This window comes from Trichogramma pretiosum, unplaced genomic scaffold (assembly GCF_000599845.2).
Source record: "Trichogramma pretiosum strain Unisexual culture from Peru unplaced genomic scaffold, Tpre_2.0 scaffold4, whole genome shotgun sequence".
Lineage (NCBI taxonomy): Eukaryota > Metazoa > Arthropoda > Insecta > Hymenoptera > Trichogrammatidae > Trichogramma > Trichogramma pretiosum.
This window is the reverse complement of record NW_019641688.1, coordinates 315,542-333,051: the sequence shown is the minus strand read 5'-3', so window position 1 is coordinate 333,051 and position 17,510 is coordinate 315,542. Positions and strand designations below refer to the sequence as shown.

General features: G+C 42.4%; 2 protein-coding genes across 4 annotated transcripts in view; both read left to right on the top strand.

Annotated features, from left to right (window-relative positions):
• The window catches only part of LOC106656298 (protein kibra), a 72,176-nt gene that overhangs the window by 1,660 nt on the left and 53,006 nt on the right, over positions 1 to 17,510 (top strand). For 2 of the 3 annotated variants that reach the window (XM_014377186.2, XM_014377183.2), the window contains exon 2: positions 848 to 988. In XM_014377186.2, the coding sequence (XP_014232672.1) occupies positions 861 to 988 (128 nt within the window). In that variant the 5' untranslated portion in view covers positions 848 to 860. Of the gene's footprint in view, positions 1 to 795; positions 989 to 17,510 lie in introns of all 3 variants that reach the window. The other variant, XM_014377185.2, reaches the window with a different exon arrangement.
• On the top strand, positions 4,588 to 6,573 carry LOC106656299. Its single transcript, XM_014377187.2, has 2 exons — positions 4,588 to 5,822; positions 5,907 to 6,573. The coding sequence occupies exons 1-2, from the start codon at positions 4,676 to 4,678 to the stop codon at positions 6,380 to 6,382; spliced, it is 1,623 nt and encodes a 540-aa protein (XP_014232673.1). The 5' UTR covers positions 4,588 to 4,675; the 3' UTR covers positions 6,383 to 6,573.

Here is a 17,510-nt window from a genome sequence, read left to right as displayed (position 1 = left end):
TATACCCACAGCAGGCGAAAACGCTTGATATTATGATTATGCAATTCGTATATATATATGCGTATAATAATATGTATCTTACGAATGAATATGTATAGATCGACGAGCACCAGCACACACACACATGTTATGAGGCAGGTATGCGCGCGTGGTTACATCTCTTTCTCTCGTTTGTGTGTGTGCGTACACATAATAATTACACACGAGATCGCTTTCGACGTGATCGGTGTCTGCGTCGCGTCCCCGCGAGCTGCGTGTGCCGTTGTTGTTGCTGTCTTCGTACCCATATAGCCGCAGCAGCAGTACACGCGCGACTCCTTTTCCGAAGGTGTGACAAAGTTTATGGGCGAATCGATTTTTCCGCGACCCGCGTGCAGCGTGGTGAATTCCAACAGCTGCTTCGATCGGCTTGTGTTTTACACTTTTTTTTTGTTTCGGAAAATTTTCGTTTCACACGCGCTCGCGAGCGCAAAGTCAGTTAAAAAAAGTTGAATGAACATGTAAATCGTGTCTGTCGCACGTGAGAGTCTCGTTACGACCGCGAGTCAGTGTATGTGCATGTGTGTGTGTGTGTATCGGTGTGTCGGCTCGAGTGATGTATACAACAGTTGAGATTTCGTCCGTCTGCTCTCTTTTTTCATTTTCTCTCTTCGATGCTCGATGCTCGTACACGTATGGGCGTGAGAAATTAATAAATAATAATAATGCACTTCGCGTGCGCGCGGATGATTAAAAAAATAAAATAATTAAGAAAAAAATAAAAGAAAGCATTTGGAAGTTGACAATTGAGGACAGTTCTCACCTTTTGTTTTCTATGCTGGTCTGGAATAATCAACGACGCGTACAGAGCTCAGTGAAATATGCCAAGGAGACGAAATGGGGAGATACCGCTTCCGGAAGGGTGGGACGTAGCGCACGACTACGACGGAAAAGTATACTTCATCGATCACAACACGAGAAAGACGACCTGGATCGATCCACGCGACAGGTTAGTAATGACCCATCATGTATATAAACACAAACAACTCTTTTATACAATTTTGGGGGACCTTTTAAACCTGGTACCTTGGAGAATCAAAAAAGGAAGGAAACAGCTCATCTACCTGCGTCTGAGCTCGTCCGGTCTGTTTATTCACAAAAAAACATGTGCTGAACACCTGTAAGCGCGCTTTATTATACCCCAAACCGGGCTCTAACGAGCCGGCGAATATAGCACGTAAAAATGATAGATTTTTAATTTTCTCCCTCGCTGGATAAACGACAGTCTTTTTTTACCGCATCAGCTCGTTTATATTTATTGTTTTATCGCTGTCACGCGGGGGCAGCACCTCGGTAGTTATTTATCATTATATTAATTAATTTATTACGCGATCGTTCAAATATTTTTATAAGCTCGCACGCGTGCATTCCTCAGTCGCGTCTTTCCTCGCTCTCTCCCGATCGAATTGTCTAAACGATTTGTGAGTACATATATATTGTAATATATTTGTATAACATCATCGTTGGCATACTGATAAATCGATGTAAAAAAGAAAAGAAGAAGAATGAGTAAAAGAGGAGAAGAATCAAATGATCACACGTTTTTATCACGGCATGCACGCGGTTCTTATCGCGTCGATCTGTTTCATCAATTATTGTGGTATCTGTTGTACCCATACAAGTGTATCTTTTTCGGGATCGTACATTTCTTGTGTTCATATGCAAATCCTTGGATTTTAGTCCAAGTTTTGTTTTACTTTTACTTAAATAACGAATAGTGACATGTCTTTACGTGCCGATTTCATACATTTTTAATCCTTGAAACTATATTACTGTATTTTCGAGCAGTCACAAGCGCATTTGATTTTTAACATTAAATTTTTCCTTAAAATATTGTAGTTTGTAGTGTATGATTTTCCACGTTGTACGGTATAGAAAAGCTACTTTCATTGGAGCTTCTCACCATTACTCTTTCTCTAATTTTATCTTGCACTTAGATAAATGCAACCTTACCTAAGCTTGCTCTTCTTTTATCTCTGACAACAACAACCAAAACAACAACAAGAACGAAACACGCTAGAATAAGTTGTACCGATGAATCGATTGGTGCTGTACGAAATAAAAAGTCGTGCATCGTTCCTATATGCATATATTATACACGACTGCAGCAGAGATGCAGCAGCTCTACATACAGCAACAACAACAACAACGACAGCGACGATAAGAGACGAGCGATTTTATCACAAAAATTAGTAGAGCAAACGTTCGCGTGCCGTAGATGCACTGCACACCGACACGTACACGTATAATATACGCGTGTGAGTATACGCGCGCTTAGGCTAAACAGCAAAGAGAAACTGCAGTTGCCTGCATATATGCGCTACTCGTCTGTGTGTGCAGCACACACACACACACACACACACACACACAAACACACACACACAATGTCAATACCTGCTACGCATACAGCAGAAACGTAAACGCTCGCTCGAGTACGTGTACGTGTGTGTGCGCGTTGTATTTAAGCGTCCTCGTGGCGCGCGTTCGCATACTTTTTCCGTGTGCTACAGCGCGCACACGAGAGCTGCAGTAGCGGACGCTGCAATTTCTCGGGCCCTTCGCTTTAAAAGCCCCCGCGTATATAGTATATATAATACACTGCAGCAGCGCAGTCAGTTTTGACGCGCGCAAGCTGACTTTCTTTGCGATCCGCGCGCACAGTGCATTATTATATATACTATATATATAGCACCACACGCGCTATCCGCGTGTCTTTTTTCGCCGCGCGATCATTTCTCTCTCTCTCTTTCTGTGTCTCTTTCTTTCTTGGTCGTTTTTTCGTCGTTGCAAAGGCGCGCGTTGTCGTTGTCGTCGTCGTACTAGGATCGGCTTCGTGACAAAAAAATCCGATTACGTACCCGCGCGCGCTCGACGAACAGCTGCACGTTGCACTCTCGCGGTGCTCGCTCGCTCGCTCGCGGTGATATATAACATATCGCGCGCGCGCGCGCAAGTATATAAATAAACTGCATCGCGTATGTAGCCGGTCTGCGCGCGAGCGTAAATATGAAATTCCGCACGATCAACTGTGTACGGAGCTTTTGATTGACGTTTCTTTTTTTTTCTCCCTCTCTTTCTCTCTCCGTTTTTTTGTTTCGACTTTTCTTTTCTCTCTCGTTCTCGATCGTGGCGACGATCGTCAACAACAACAACAACAACAACAAACAACAAAAACACCGTGCGCGACGATCGCCCTTGACTGCCCCAGTCGAGAGAGCTCGCGTTCGTATCTATATATATATTCATCGCTGATTAATTAAATTACGTGCGTTTTACCGAATGTAAGAAAGATCGCAAAGCATCTGCGCTCACTTACCCGCGCGCACACACATACACACACACTTACAAGCACACAAGCGAGCAAGCAGTGCAAGTCTGCGTGCAACGCAAGGAGATCTCTCTTTCTCTCTCACTCACTCATTCGACGTTAGCAATACGTGTATGTATGCACACCAACACGCATGTGTATACGTGTGTGTGTGTGTCTCTCTCTCTCTCTCATTTCGCTGCTGCTGCTGTTAGTGCCGCCGCCGCGCCCGCATTCCAGACGTCCAGGGCCGCTGACTCCGATCGCGAGTACCCCGGGGCGCTCTCTCTCTCTTGGCGGCGGCGCGCACCCAAGCTGCCTGCTGCTGTGCATGTGCATGCGGCGGTGCATTATATGATCGATTCGCGCGCGCGCCTGTTGCGTTCCACATACATACATAAGCGCAAGTATAGAGCGACTGCTGCATCGAGAGCGCAGCAAAACTTCGCGTGTGCCGCCGCGCTTTCGCCCAAATAAATGCTATGCCAGCAGCGAGATGCATGGCACTTCTTTTTTCGGGGCCACGCGCTCCGAAATACTGCCCTCGACTCCGAGATTAATGTCCGACGGATATAATTTGACGTCTCGTATTGTATTTCTTTTGTGTACTATTTGAAAGGATACTTCTTCGAGCGCGTTGGGTATGAGGAGTGAACGCGTAATCTAGAAGTGAAATTTCAACAAAAACAAAAAATTTCAAATAAAAGCAAATTAGAAATTCAATCAGATGTTTTTTTTTCGCATTCGGAGCATCGGTTATACTTATACATACAAATATCGATTAATAGCGTGAACGAGAAAAGCTAAATTCGAGAGTCCATCTACTTGGTTGAATTTTATTCACGAATTTTTTTTTGATTTTTAATATTTTTCTATTGATTGAATTGCTTACTGGTTTAGATTTAATTTTTTTTGTACGATTTGGTCCTAGTTTCGCGTCTAACTGTACGTCCTTCAAAAGCCGTTTATAAATTTTTAATTGAATATTTCAACATATTGGAACTTCGGATTTTTCTACAAAACTCGATTTTACAAACGAAATCATTTGAAATTTGTTTGTAGCGGTCGAAATTTTGAAGCACAAGAAAATTGGCGCTACTCGTATCACGTAAAAATGTAACTACTGTATATATGATTCGATATATATAGCTTCGCGGGTTCATCGAAATATCTCGCGTTGGGAGGGACAGCTCAAATGTAAACATTGTCAATCTCTTTCTTGAAGTATGAAAAATTTGTTGCCAATCGTACAGTCTTGAGGTAACTGCCGAAGCTCGAAGTTACAACGGTTCCGATCGAAAAAGAAAGATTTTTCCGGTGTATGTGTGTATGTACTCGCGCCTTTCAAAAATGCAAAATGAATGGAAAAGCTTCTACGATGTATTGGTGCAGAGGCCTGCAGACCTCAAGCTAGCATTGAGACTCCACAGTCTGGACGATGTCCAGTCGAACCTTATTCTGATCGAGGCCTGTAAGGAGCGGCAGCTAAAAATCGTCCAATACTTCAAACAGCGCTTGAAAAAAGTCACGAGAGCCCTGCCCGTAAACACCAGGACAGCAATCCACGTCGCGGCGAAGCTCGATCAGCCGGACTACTTCAACCTGCTCTGCGAGATCTACGATAACCAAGTGAATTACATGGACCCGGAGAGCCACTTCACGCACTTCCAGGCGGCCTTGCGATTTGGCAACGAACAAATGGCCAACAGTCTGCTTTCCCAAGGCATCTCGGTGAACTCTCCATTATGTCTGGGTCCGGTTGGCCACAACGGCTATACCCTGCTCAGTCATCTATGCGTCTTGGTAGCCAAAACCACGCTCGTTACCGAGAGAGATACTTACTTGGAAATGATCAGGAGATTGGTCGAAAACGGAGCCGATGTCAACGTCGTCGATATAAACGGCATTTCGCCCGTCCTGCATCTCTTTTGTCGCGGCATCACTTTCGGCCAGTGGCAAACGACACAGCGAACGGCGCTCGATATACTACTTAATGCGGGTGCCAACATGCTCCACAGAGACAATCAAGGCCAAACCATTTTGCACTACATGCTGCGTCGCAGATACCTACCCGAGTACCACGGCAACGCGTTCAATCTGTCGCGATACAACCCAGAGTTCCAGGATTTTCTGAAGCTGGTTCACAAGCACAAGCCCGATTTGAACGCTCCGGACAACAACGGCGTGACGCCGCTCAGCTACGCCGTCTCGGTCTGCAATCGGGACGCAGTGGATGAGTTGCTGCAGATGGGTGCCGAACCGACAACGGTGACCTTCAAGGGTCAATTTTTGCTTGAGGAAAACGGAATGCTGAGGAATTTGGAGCTAGCACAAAATATTCTAGACATCGTGAAGCTTCTGAAGGCTAAGGGATTCCGGATGACACATGGGCACGATTACAGCGTGTTACAGTTTTTGCTAGGATATCCGACTGTGAATCATGAGCTCTTTGACCTCCCCTACGTGATGGCTCTAGGTAAAATTTTATGCCACTATAGCTATGATCATGTATCGAGATGATTAATAATAATTTATACGATTTTTCAATACGTGCGAGCAGCATTGAACCCGCAAGCGATAATCAGCTACTGCTACCAATATATTAATAAGTCGGACGAGAACCAGCAAAGCCGAGAGGATAGTGTGCGCGACGCCCTCATAAATCACCTAAAAATCGTCCACTTGGGCAAAATCTACATGAATAAAAATACCAAGAAATGGATGAAGGATAAGTTAGGGACGAGGAACGTCGGAGAAATTTATCACCAGGACCCGGAGATCCTTCGCGAGATCGCACTGGCGCACTCGACGATGACCGACGGCAAGGGTTTTTCGCTACTCGACGTGTGCACTTATCCTAAAACCAAGGCCTACCATGAGCTACAGTTATTGAACTGGCAGAGTATGTTGAATGCCGAGAGTTTTCGACAGTTTATACGCATAGGGCCCACGATCAAGGGCTGCGTGACCAGGATACTGGTCTGGCAATTTTTCGAAGTTATCATGAAGTCCACATACGTGGACGTGTACTTTTAACTTTTTTGTTACGAGATAGAAATGTGACCGATCGTAAGAGAGAAGCGTTTCGCATGTATTGTTCGTTACATGGATTAACGTTATTTTTTATACACTATAAATACTCTTTGTGACGATTGTACACGAAATCCGATAGATAATTCAAGAAAAATATAATTTGAATAAATTTAATTTTCTTGCGTCAACAATAACATGTGGTATTTTTAAATAATTGTAACAATAATTATTGATTTTTTTTGACACTGTGTGCGCGAAACAGGGGGTTTTCTGCCCTTGAATCATCAGAAAACCCTAGTTTCTCGCAAGCAGGGTTAAAAATATCTCTTGCAACTAGCTACGCTCGGGCGAAAGCAACTCCTAGATGAGTCAACTTCCTCGCGCACTTGTTACTAAATATACTAATTTGAACGCTGATAAATCGACTAATAATCAGAGAGGGGTATGAAGGGCATATTAAATTTTCTTGATAATGATTTTCAAGTATCCACATTTTCTAATTTTACGCATCTTTACGACCACAACTCTATGGGTATATATATATATATATATATATAGTAAAATCCTCTTATACGAACCTGCCGCAAAAGCAGCAGCATCAGCGCAGGTGTTGTGTCTTCATCGATAACATTCGTTGTGTATAGCCTCTTAAAATGTACACCTTATTTATCTTCCTTAATTGGGTATCGATCTTTGTGCATCTTATAGACTGTTTCTAATATCCGCACGAAAATAGCCGCACAATACGAGTTCCATGTTTCTCTGAACTTTTATGACCAGTCTTATTCCTTCTCTGTCCTCCTACTCCTCTACTTCTTTTACTTGTACTTCTCTGTTGTCTTCTAATTTTTCAAAGCCGTCTTTAACGCGAGATTTGCCTACATATAGGTGGCCGATTCTCTGTGAAATCGAATGGCCAAAAAATTTTTTTTCTGCAAATATGAAAAACTTGCTGTTCCCGATGTCAGAAATGTCCCCAAATTTTATTAGAATTTTTGGGACCATCTATCACTCTTTTTCAGGGGCCCGAAGTTGGCCATTTTAGGGTTTTTTTGAAATTCATGAAAAATCACAAATATTAAAATAATTCCTGGATTTAAGTAGAATGATTCAAAAGTAAAAGTGCCCAGCAACTTTTTTGTTGGAAATTGTCCAAATTTTCAGAAAAAAAATATGCCAAAGTGATTGGAGCCACCTAAATACATACTAGTGGGAAAACATAAAAAAAAAAACATAAAACAAGAAATCTACTCGAGTTCGAACCGGACTTTCATTTCCTAAACTATGTGAAAAGCTTCCTAAAGATGTCAACTAATGCCTGATAAAGTTTTGTAATGGGTCTTAAAGTTTAACGCAATGTAGACAACAATGTGTGGCGAAAAACATGCAAAAAAGGTCAAAAATAGGCCCAAAATGCCTAAAATCACCAAAAACAGCCATTTTCAGCCTTTTTTTGCATGTTTTTCGCCACACATTGTTGTCTACATTGCGTTAAACTTTAAGACCCATTACAAAACTTTATCAGGCAGTAGTTGACATCTTTGGGAAGCTTTTTACATAGTTTAGGAAATGAAAGTCTGGTTCGAACTCGATTAGATTTCATCATTTATGTCCACTTGGCAGTTTTTTTGCTTTACACTTACCTAGATTGTTCCAATCACTTTGGCATATTTTTTTTCTGAAAATTTGGACAATTTCCAACAAAAAAGTTGCTGGGCCCTTTTACTTTTGAATCATTCCACTTTAATCCAGGAATTATTTTAATATTTGTGATTTTTCATGAATTTCAAAAAAACCCTAAAATGGCCAACTTCGGGCCCCTGAAAAAGAGTGATAGATGGTCCCAAAAATTCTAATAAAATTTGGGGACATTTCTGACATCGGAAACAGCAAGTTTTTCATATTTGCAGAAAAAAAATTTTTTGGCCATTCGATTTCACAGAGAATCGGCCAGGTATATAAATATAAAGGGGTAGAAAAACGTGTCATTACTAAAATGATTGACAAATGTTACCCCTTTTTTACCGAATAATCCGTGGTCATACAATAAAGTAAGACTGATCTGGCCATCTATATTGATTCTCAGTACAGCATGGTAGGAATTTCTCGCGTGCGTGAACGAAACTCGACGATGAAAAAAAATAAAATACAACTCTATCGCAATAATTAAATGCCGCGACGTTATAACGGTGCAGCACCGAGAAGCATACGCGTGCGTCGCGTTCAAAGATCGACTCGTTGCGCGCGGTGTAGTGCGCGAGCGAGCGATCGCGTGTGAAATTCAGATATTGAGAAACGCTGAAAAATTCGAATTATCTCTCTCGCGAAGGAAAAACGTTTTTCACTCTCGCGCCATGCGTATTACATATCTGTATGCGTGCTGTGTACGGAGAAGTTTTTCGTTGCGTACATATACTACTACATATAATATAATGTACATACGTAGTTATGGCGTATGCATAAATATATGTAAACATTGCACACATTCGAGCCTCTGTGTGTGTGTCTTTGTGTATACACCAGCCGCAAAATGAGCTTTCGTAATGTTTCTCATTGTCTTGCGCTGGCGCTGCTGCTACTGCTTCTGCTGAGTATATTTACGGACAAACTCGACGACTGCGCGTGGCTTTTTAAATTATGCATCGTCGCGCGCGACTCCTTTAAAAGGACTCGTCCGCCGGCGTGCGCGGCGCGAGTATTTGTACAATGTGTCCCTACTGTACTTCACGAGAGTACTATCGACACGATTCGCGAGTCGAGTACCGAAGAAACGAAAATTGACTCGTCGCGGGAAGCTCTACAGCTGCTCGCTCGACGGAATTTTGTCGACGATAAAGACACGTGAACGTAAACAAACTGAGGTGACAATGTGTTTTTTGCTTTACACATTGAAAATCTTCCCCAATTCGAGTGATTACACTCGGTCACGTACACCCGCGACACCTTCCATAGCGGCCTGTACACGAGGGACACTCGACTCCTCTCAAGATTTCGACAATCGATTTCTTCGATCGTATTGTAAATTAGCCTACATATACGCGGATTCGCGTACGAAATTTCGACTCCGACTGTTGTGATTCGAATAAAAATCCAGCTGTGTTTACATATTTTTAAATACATTAGAAAATTTTATAACGATTAGTTAACGGGTCATGTTTTAGGAATTTTAAACTTGGATTTAATATATCAACATAGATAAGTTTTACTTTTGATAGTCGACGAATGTGGGTTTCGATAAAAATGACATAACTTGGCCGAATAAACATTCGATGAATGAATAATTAACGTTTTCAAATTTTGAACTCGCTCGAAAGAAAAACACACGCATATTACATAGCCGCGCGTGCTCGTTTGAAAAGTGTGTGTATGTGTATTTTTTCTCTAAATGCGCCAACGACTCCGCGATACATGATGAAAGTTTTCATCATTTTAATAAATTGTGTTTTTGTGCGTGTCGCGCGCGCGCCTTCCTCGCTCTCTTTTTCTGTATTCCGTATGACATCATCGTGAAAAAATTCAAAAGCTATTGCTAAATGCTCTTATCTCTCTCTCCTCGATGTTTTTTTCTTCTCCGTTTCCATCCAACGCATACAACATATGTACAGGCGTGCACGCATAAATGTAACGCATACAATGGTGTACGCGCTGAAAAATCATGTGCTTTCTAAATATATTGTATCGTGCGCGTTTGTGTTGTATTTTGTTGATAAGCGCGGCTTAATCAGGGATACATGTATTATTATTTCGTCGGCAGCTGTTATCGGTGTATTGGTGCGTCGAGGTGCGTGTATCACTTGATCGGTATGCGATACACACGACGCGCCGCGGTGACGAGTTCGCGCGCGCATGGCACGACCAAATGTGCATATTTCGCTCCTCGCGCCTAACGCGTGTGCGTGTGTGCCCCTTGTCACAGCCGCGCCGCGATGATTCAATGTGAGAATTTCGCTGCGTGGAAAAATATATGCTGCTGCGTCGTTGTGCTCACGGTGACGCGCGTTTGGGATATTTAACAATGATGATAGGTTCTAATGTGCATTCGCGTCTTTGATCTCTTCGACTCTTTTTCGGCTATGGAATTTTCCTGAATTTTTATTAAAAATTCCGGCGCAAAAAACACTTGGTCTTATTTTGTCAACCGGCCTCGCGTGAATTAATCGATAAATACCGAGCAGCCACTATAAAGATTTTGTTCGATGATTCGGAAACGATCGCGTATATATATGTGTGCGCCTGTACGTATTTTGAAAGCAACTTGGATTTCGTTCAACTCGCGGCTCGAGTCAAACATCACCGAAAGACCGAGAAACGATGAAGCAGAGGATGTTTCTCACCCCATGTGCAAAAAAAGAGTTTGGCAGGTCGATGTGGCGAGCTAAAATGTTTTTCTTGCGTTCACGTTTGTATATATACTTGTCGCGAGTACGTTCATGCGTACATTACACATACAAACACAAAGCGTTCAAAAGGTCATTGATTCGGAACGGCGGCGCTATAAGGTTTCTCGCATATGTTTGTATTATATGCGCGTATGTATGCGGTGTGCATGCCATGCACACACGTATTGCGCGATTGAGCAAGAAAGGATCGTGTGATATAATCGACATTCATTCATGCTCCGCTGGTAATAAAGCAGAAAAACAGTTGAACAATTTTGACTCGATGAATTTATTAGGTTTTTTTTTGCGGACATTCAAATTTCTTCGGTGCTCGTATCTATCGGACAAAGGCTATCTAAGTATTTCCGAGCTTTTTGAAAGACGACGATGATAAATTCGCAGGAGGTCACATTCCGCTCTCGTGCACTGCACGCGGCAACACCATCGTGCATAACGTAAAATATGAAAAAAGTCGACCCATACACGATATGGCGAAGAGCTTGAACACACTTGTAATCAAGCGCGAGCAGTTACTCGACTCTCTCTCTCTCTCTCTCTCTCTCTTTGCTGCCTCATGTATAAATTGAAAAAGCTGGCCAACGACGAGCTAATCTTTCAATTTTCGTCCGGCTTCGTGCGTACACGTACGTGTAGCGATAATATAATAATAACAATAACGGCAGCGGCAGAACAGCGTAAGTCAAGTGGCAAAAACACGAGACTCTTCTCTCTCTTTCTTTTTTGCGATCATCAGTTCGTGCGTGTGTGGATGTGTGTGCATATACACTCAAAGCAGCGATTCTCGAGAGTCTCGCGCGCGCGCCCGGCACTGGTCGTCAACGTCCTCGTCATCGCGTTGACGTACGTGCATATGTGTCTGTAAGCGCGTGCAAGTCATTACGGATATTTCATTGCATCGGGGGGCTTCGACCGTATACCCATTTTTTCTTATGCAACGCATTAAACTCCAAAAAGAGGGCTGAAATGTCATCTCTCTCGTTTCTGAAATTATTTTTTCGAGCTTCACTGTTACTCGTTCCCGAAAAAAAAACGACCAATCCTTATCAGCGCGTGCAGCGAAGGATATATATACTTTTGTCAAAAATGTTCGATCTCGTTATCTCTTTAAGAGTCATTTCCGTCAAGTTCGTGCGTCCATCCGAAATTCGTGAGTGAAGCATCGTTTAGTTAAATGCGAATCGTGTATCATGCACACACGAGAGAGCTTGTCCGAAAAAGAGATTCCGTCTCAAAGCAGTTTACAGACACACGCGTACATTGTACATGTATCTCGCGAGTACAAGCTTATATATTTATACATGTGTTTGTTTGTACGCGAGTGGGTGTGCTTGTGTGTGTATATGTGTGCGCGCAAGCAAGCAAGCGAGATACACACGTATGTGCGCGCACACACACACATAAGAGGGAGAAAACTGGGTGCGAGCGAGATATAAATGAACCACAAGGCGAGCATGCCAATTACAAACAATCATTGGAGAATGCGCGCATGAATCGCTCCGTAATGGTCGGTGGAAAGAAACTTGCGCGCAGCTTTCTCGCACGCGGGAGATTGAGAAGACGAAGAAGAAGAATAAGAAGAAAAAAAAGTTGAAGAAAGGAAAAAAACGCAGGGAGGGGAATAAAAAAATCCATAGGCCGAGCAGCCGAACTGAGGTATAGAGAGAAAAGAAACAAAAAATAATGAATAATAGAGTAGTCGCGCGCGCGAACGTATCTCTTCATACACTCTGCACGATACGTGTGTATGCGCGAGCTTATAAATGGATTATTGGAAATAATTTAGAGGGCCTCGAGGGGAACGACAAGGTAAAAAGAATAACGATGAAAATTTAAAGGATGAAAAAAAAACAACATCAGCAGCAGCAGGCCCCGAACAACTGCAACAAGCTTACATCTTAAGAGATGTGTAAGAAAGAATCGATTATGTTTGATTCTTTCTCGGTATCTCATTATTCCATAATGCTAGAGCAAAAGAAACGGAGTGAGTGAGAGAGAGAGAGAGAGTAAATTGTCATGTGTATAAAGTTGAAATGCTTTCGCAGGACTAAGTGAATTACGGTTACAGTTTCGAAGCTTAAATAATGTTTCGTGAGATATAAAATCGATAAGACGATTCGATGCTTATCCCGAAGTCAACCTTATGTATGTTATTATTTTTCATCGATTCGTATAAACGTTGATATGGGCAGAGTAACGCCGGTAGCGATTCATAATTTTGCGATAATAATCGCAACAACAAAGTCGTACAGAAAATTTCCAACGATGCGTCGACGAAACGCGAAGAGAGCAGGCCGGCACACGTGCTCCCGAGCACGATAATACACACTTTGGAATTTATAGTATAATTTACGAAAAAAAAGACTCGCGATCCGAATCCACTTTAGCCTGGCTTAGAGGAGAGAATTACGTTGCCCGTCCCGCAGGCGGAGAGTTGGTCAGGTCAAGCTGCATTGCGCCCGTAATGTTCCGCGCATGCACACGATTTATGCAGCGATGGTATATTAAGGTTGCTGCTGCTGCTATATAGGCTTATAAAAGCATATGCAACGACGGCTGCCTCTCGCTGCTGCAGCGCTTAGCTCTCTTTATACCAAAGAGAGAGAGAGAGAGAGAGAGAGAGAGACCTCCTGGAAGGTTATAAGGCTCATAAGGAGGGTGAAAGTCGCATTCCACGTGCCAACTGCTGCTGCCGCTACTACCGCCGCCGCCGCTGCTGCTGCTGCTGCTGCTGATTTTGCTATTTATAACACATATATACCTGTGCCATATATACATGTGCATTTCTCTGCTGCTGCTGCTGCTGCAGAAACGGAACGGAGTGAGTTTCCGCTACTCATACACGCGAACGCGTATCTCCCTTCTCCATGCAACTTGTTCTCTTGTCTCTCTCTCTCTCTCTCTCTCTCTCTCTCTCTCTCTCTCTCTCTCTCTGTCTCTTTTCTCCAGCATATAATGTGCACACTAAAATCTGTTCCCATGACGAGAGGGACTGTATATGCCGCGCGCTAAACCACGCGAGTGATTAGTTCCATTGGCGCAGAAAAATTAAACGACTCGTCTACGGAGCCGGAGAGTAGACGCTTCGTATACTTAAATACTCTTTAGTATCCAGAAACTTTCGGAATTTACTTCGCGTGAGATTTTTCCGGGCAAGTTGAAGCTGTCAAAATTGTTGACGTGTTTACTCACCACGGAGTGTTTCGTATTTTAAAGACGGCTATTGACTTCTTTTTTTCGCGCGTATACGCACCTATTCACGAACAAATCAAGTTTTTAGCCTTTGTTTTTGACAAATTCTTTGTTAATTTTAAAATTGGAATTTTACGATTGATATTCGGTAGGCACCACATTCTTCGGTAAATTTTCAAAACTCGCGATCGTTTCGAGCTGCTTTTTACGACTCCATTACCGGCTCGGGAACGCTCACGAATTTGATCCGAATAGAATGTATAAGCAGAAGAAAAAAAATAACGTAATATTGCGATGCCGATTCGTTGACACGTTTTTTAAATCTATCGCTCACTTTCAACACGTATTAATGAGGCTTTTAAACGGCTTGGATAATTCGCAGGCGATAGATTTGAATCGGATAAAGAAATTGCATATACAATATTGTAGGCTCGAATAAAAGCACAGTCTTTTTTTTTTATTTACACGCTACTTTATGGACTTGTTTCTTATGAATATTTATCAGTAATCATTTGATTTTTTTTTTATTCAATTTCTTGCTCATTCGCAGAGAAAGATCAAAAAGGATTAAAGCAAACTTCCTCTGCCATTCCAACCTTTTCTTTTTCAAATATAAATTACGCAGGAACATTCGAAAAAACGCGCGCGCTCTGTTGTGAATTCGTGCTTTTTTCACATGTTGATAAAAATAACAAAAATATAAAAATGTTCAAAGCCCGGAGTGAATGCGTTAAACTACAGTTACAATACACGCTCGCGAATGACAAAAATATAGATTCGGTGTACGATAAAGCTCGCCGGAGAAAGACAGAGAGAAAGAGATAAGAGCGCCAAAAACAGCATATAACCTTTTTTTGCGCATCTGCCGGCCATCTGTGCTTAGAAAAATGGCTCGCATTCCAGAGCGAAAAAATAAACTTCTCGCGTTATATTTTTTCTTTTTTTTTGCATATGGACACATCATATACGTTATACACAGTGCAGTGACGTTCGGATTTTTTCTTTTGGGCGAAAGCAAAAAGATCGAAAGAGAGCGAAGATTTATGTACCCCAAAAAGTCGGCAAACACTTGTCATATAAACGCCAAATGTTTTCCAGCTGGAACTATCAATCAATGCATCTTGTACACTCGCGCGCGTGAGTCTGTGCTTTTTCTTGCTCTTTTTCATTTTGTCATTGCGTGTGAGCGCTTGAACTAGAAAATTTAATCATCTGAAAAATACTCGATTCGGTCTTTGATGGTTCAATAAAATAACTTGACGCTACATATCTGCGCGTCGTATCAGACGTCAGATGTGTACGCGTATTAAATATGAGATAGACGAGCGACATTTGCCTCGTTTGCACGATAAAGGATAAAACTCTTAACACGCGTGAAAGTAGATATGGATTTTTTCGACTCGTTCCTTTTTTCCCCTTTTTGGCTAAACCCACGAGTGTACCAATTTGAAATGAAAGTCACTCATAAATAGTTGAAAGTTTTATCAGGAAATAGTCCGATCGGTACGTGCTAGACGCAGCTCGATTATATACATCGTATGTAGAACCGGTTGGATCGGGCGCAAACTCATGTGTGCATTGCACAAAAAACTACCACATTTTCAATTGCGATAAATTCTCGAAAATTACAAAGCTGCCGTAAACTACCTAAGCTGCTATATTTTCGCGAATCTAACAATGACAAACGCGTGAAATACCGCATATTGCGTTATAAATACGAAAAACTGAATAAGCATTAACGAACAGTTCGCAAGAATTGCGTGATATACGCGTGCGCCGCGCAAATTATTATATACCCGCGTATACGCACGCACGTTTATAATCATCGCGTTTCTGTGGGGCGGTTTTTTTCATTCCGACGAATCAACGCGAACTCGACGCATGCGGATTGTCGTCGTTTTTCAATGAAATGTATAATAGGTACGCACACGCGACGATTTTTTTTCGGGAAAAAACGAGCTCCATAATTGTCCCTCGAACGAAGGTGCTACAGGAATGATATACGCAACTACTCTATTTTACTCTCGTTTGGCTTTCCTGCTTTTTTTAACTTACACGCATTTTTTATTAGAAAAAGTCAGTCCAATAAAGTAATTGAAGACTTTGTCATGGAGTTTTTGTTCATCAGTCGCAGAAATGCAGTCGAATAAATCTATCGTCTAGCCCTATAGAATAATCGAATCTCAATACGTCAGTGGTATTGGAGAAACTTTAATTATATCAATCAAGAAAGCAACGATCGGCATTCCGCGAAAAATGCACTGCCTCCGGTAGCTCGCCGCATAGTTTATTAAGCCGTACAGCTTCAAAAGAGCATTTCTCGATTCTCATGAATATTCCGCACGGATTTTCATCAACTCTCGACTCGAGATCGGCGCAAAATCTTTTGTGTGTGCGTATGTATACCTCTTGCAAATGCATACACAAACACACACACGTCGGCTCATTGACATTTTACAATCCGCTGCTTTACGAGCCACGTCGTAAAACCGTTCAATTTATATTTATCAACCTTGCAGCATCTCTTTGCGCATTATATTCGTCGTCGTCGTGTGTATACAGCGACGACTTTTGCGATGTATTATAGCTCGCGCACGTATTTATGTGTGCGATTGCATTGATTTAGATTTTTTTTTCTTCGAGTCGACCTATCGCGCGCTATTAAGCTCTCGAATTGGCGCTCTTTTGTATATGACGAGAACTCGAGAGCGTGCCTGCAGCAGCACGCATTAGCGCGGGAATCGCGTAGGCGAGCGCGAGCACGGGTATATATTATTCATTATGGCGAAGCCTCGGTGTAAGTCTTTTTTTTTTTCATTATTAAATTACCATAAGGCACCGCGTACGTATAGATATAATATACTCGTATCATTACAATCGTTCTTCTAATAAGAAATAGAGATTTAGAGTTTCGAAACGCGAAGTCCCATAATCTTGCGGCAATCGCAACGCGCGCCGCACTTTGTGACCGCGGCGCGAATCGCTTAATTCGCGTTCAGAGGAGAGGTCGCTCGATTGCCAATATCGCGCATAAATTTCAAACATTTGTAATCGCGATCTTTTACTACGCGATTCCGCGTGCATAATACGCGCATTGTCATACAGACTCTTATTGCCCATATCTATTCGACGTATATGCGCAGCCACGAGTCGCACGCGCGCAAAAGTGCGTGGGCGTATTCGCTCATCGAGTAATATACACACATAAAGACACTCGTATATAATATGTATACGCGCGTGTGTAACATACATCATCGTTGACACTGAACTTGCGTTGCTCGGAGCGATCGGTACGCTGCATATGTGTGTTTGTGCTGCGCCACGCGTCCATAATACGCTTTTCATTATAATGCAGCTCTCTGTGGCTGCTGCGGCAGGTATGCGCGCACATAAACACGTTATATATGCATATTATTATATAGACGTAGGTGTCTGGCGCAATGGAAATGCGCTTGCTCGTGAGAAAATACCAGTGAGCTTTCTTTTACCGTACTTTTCAACCTTTCTTTCATTCAAAGATCGAGTGTCGTTAACGTCTTCGT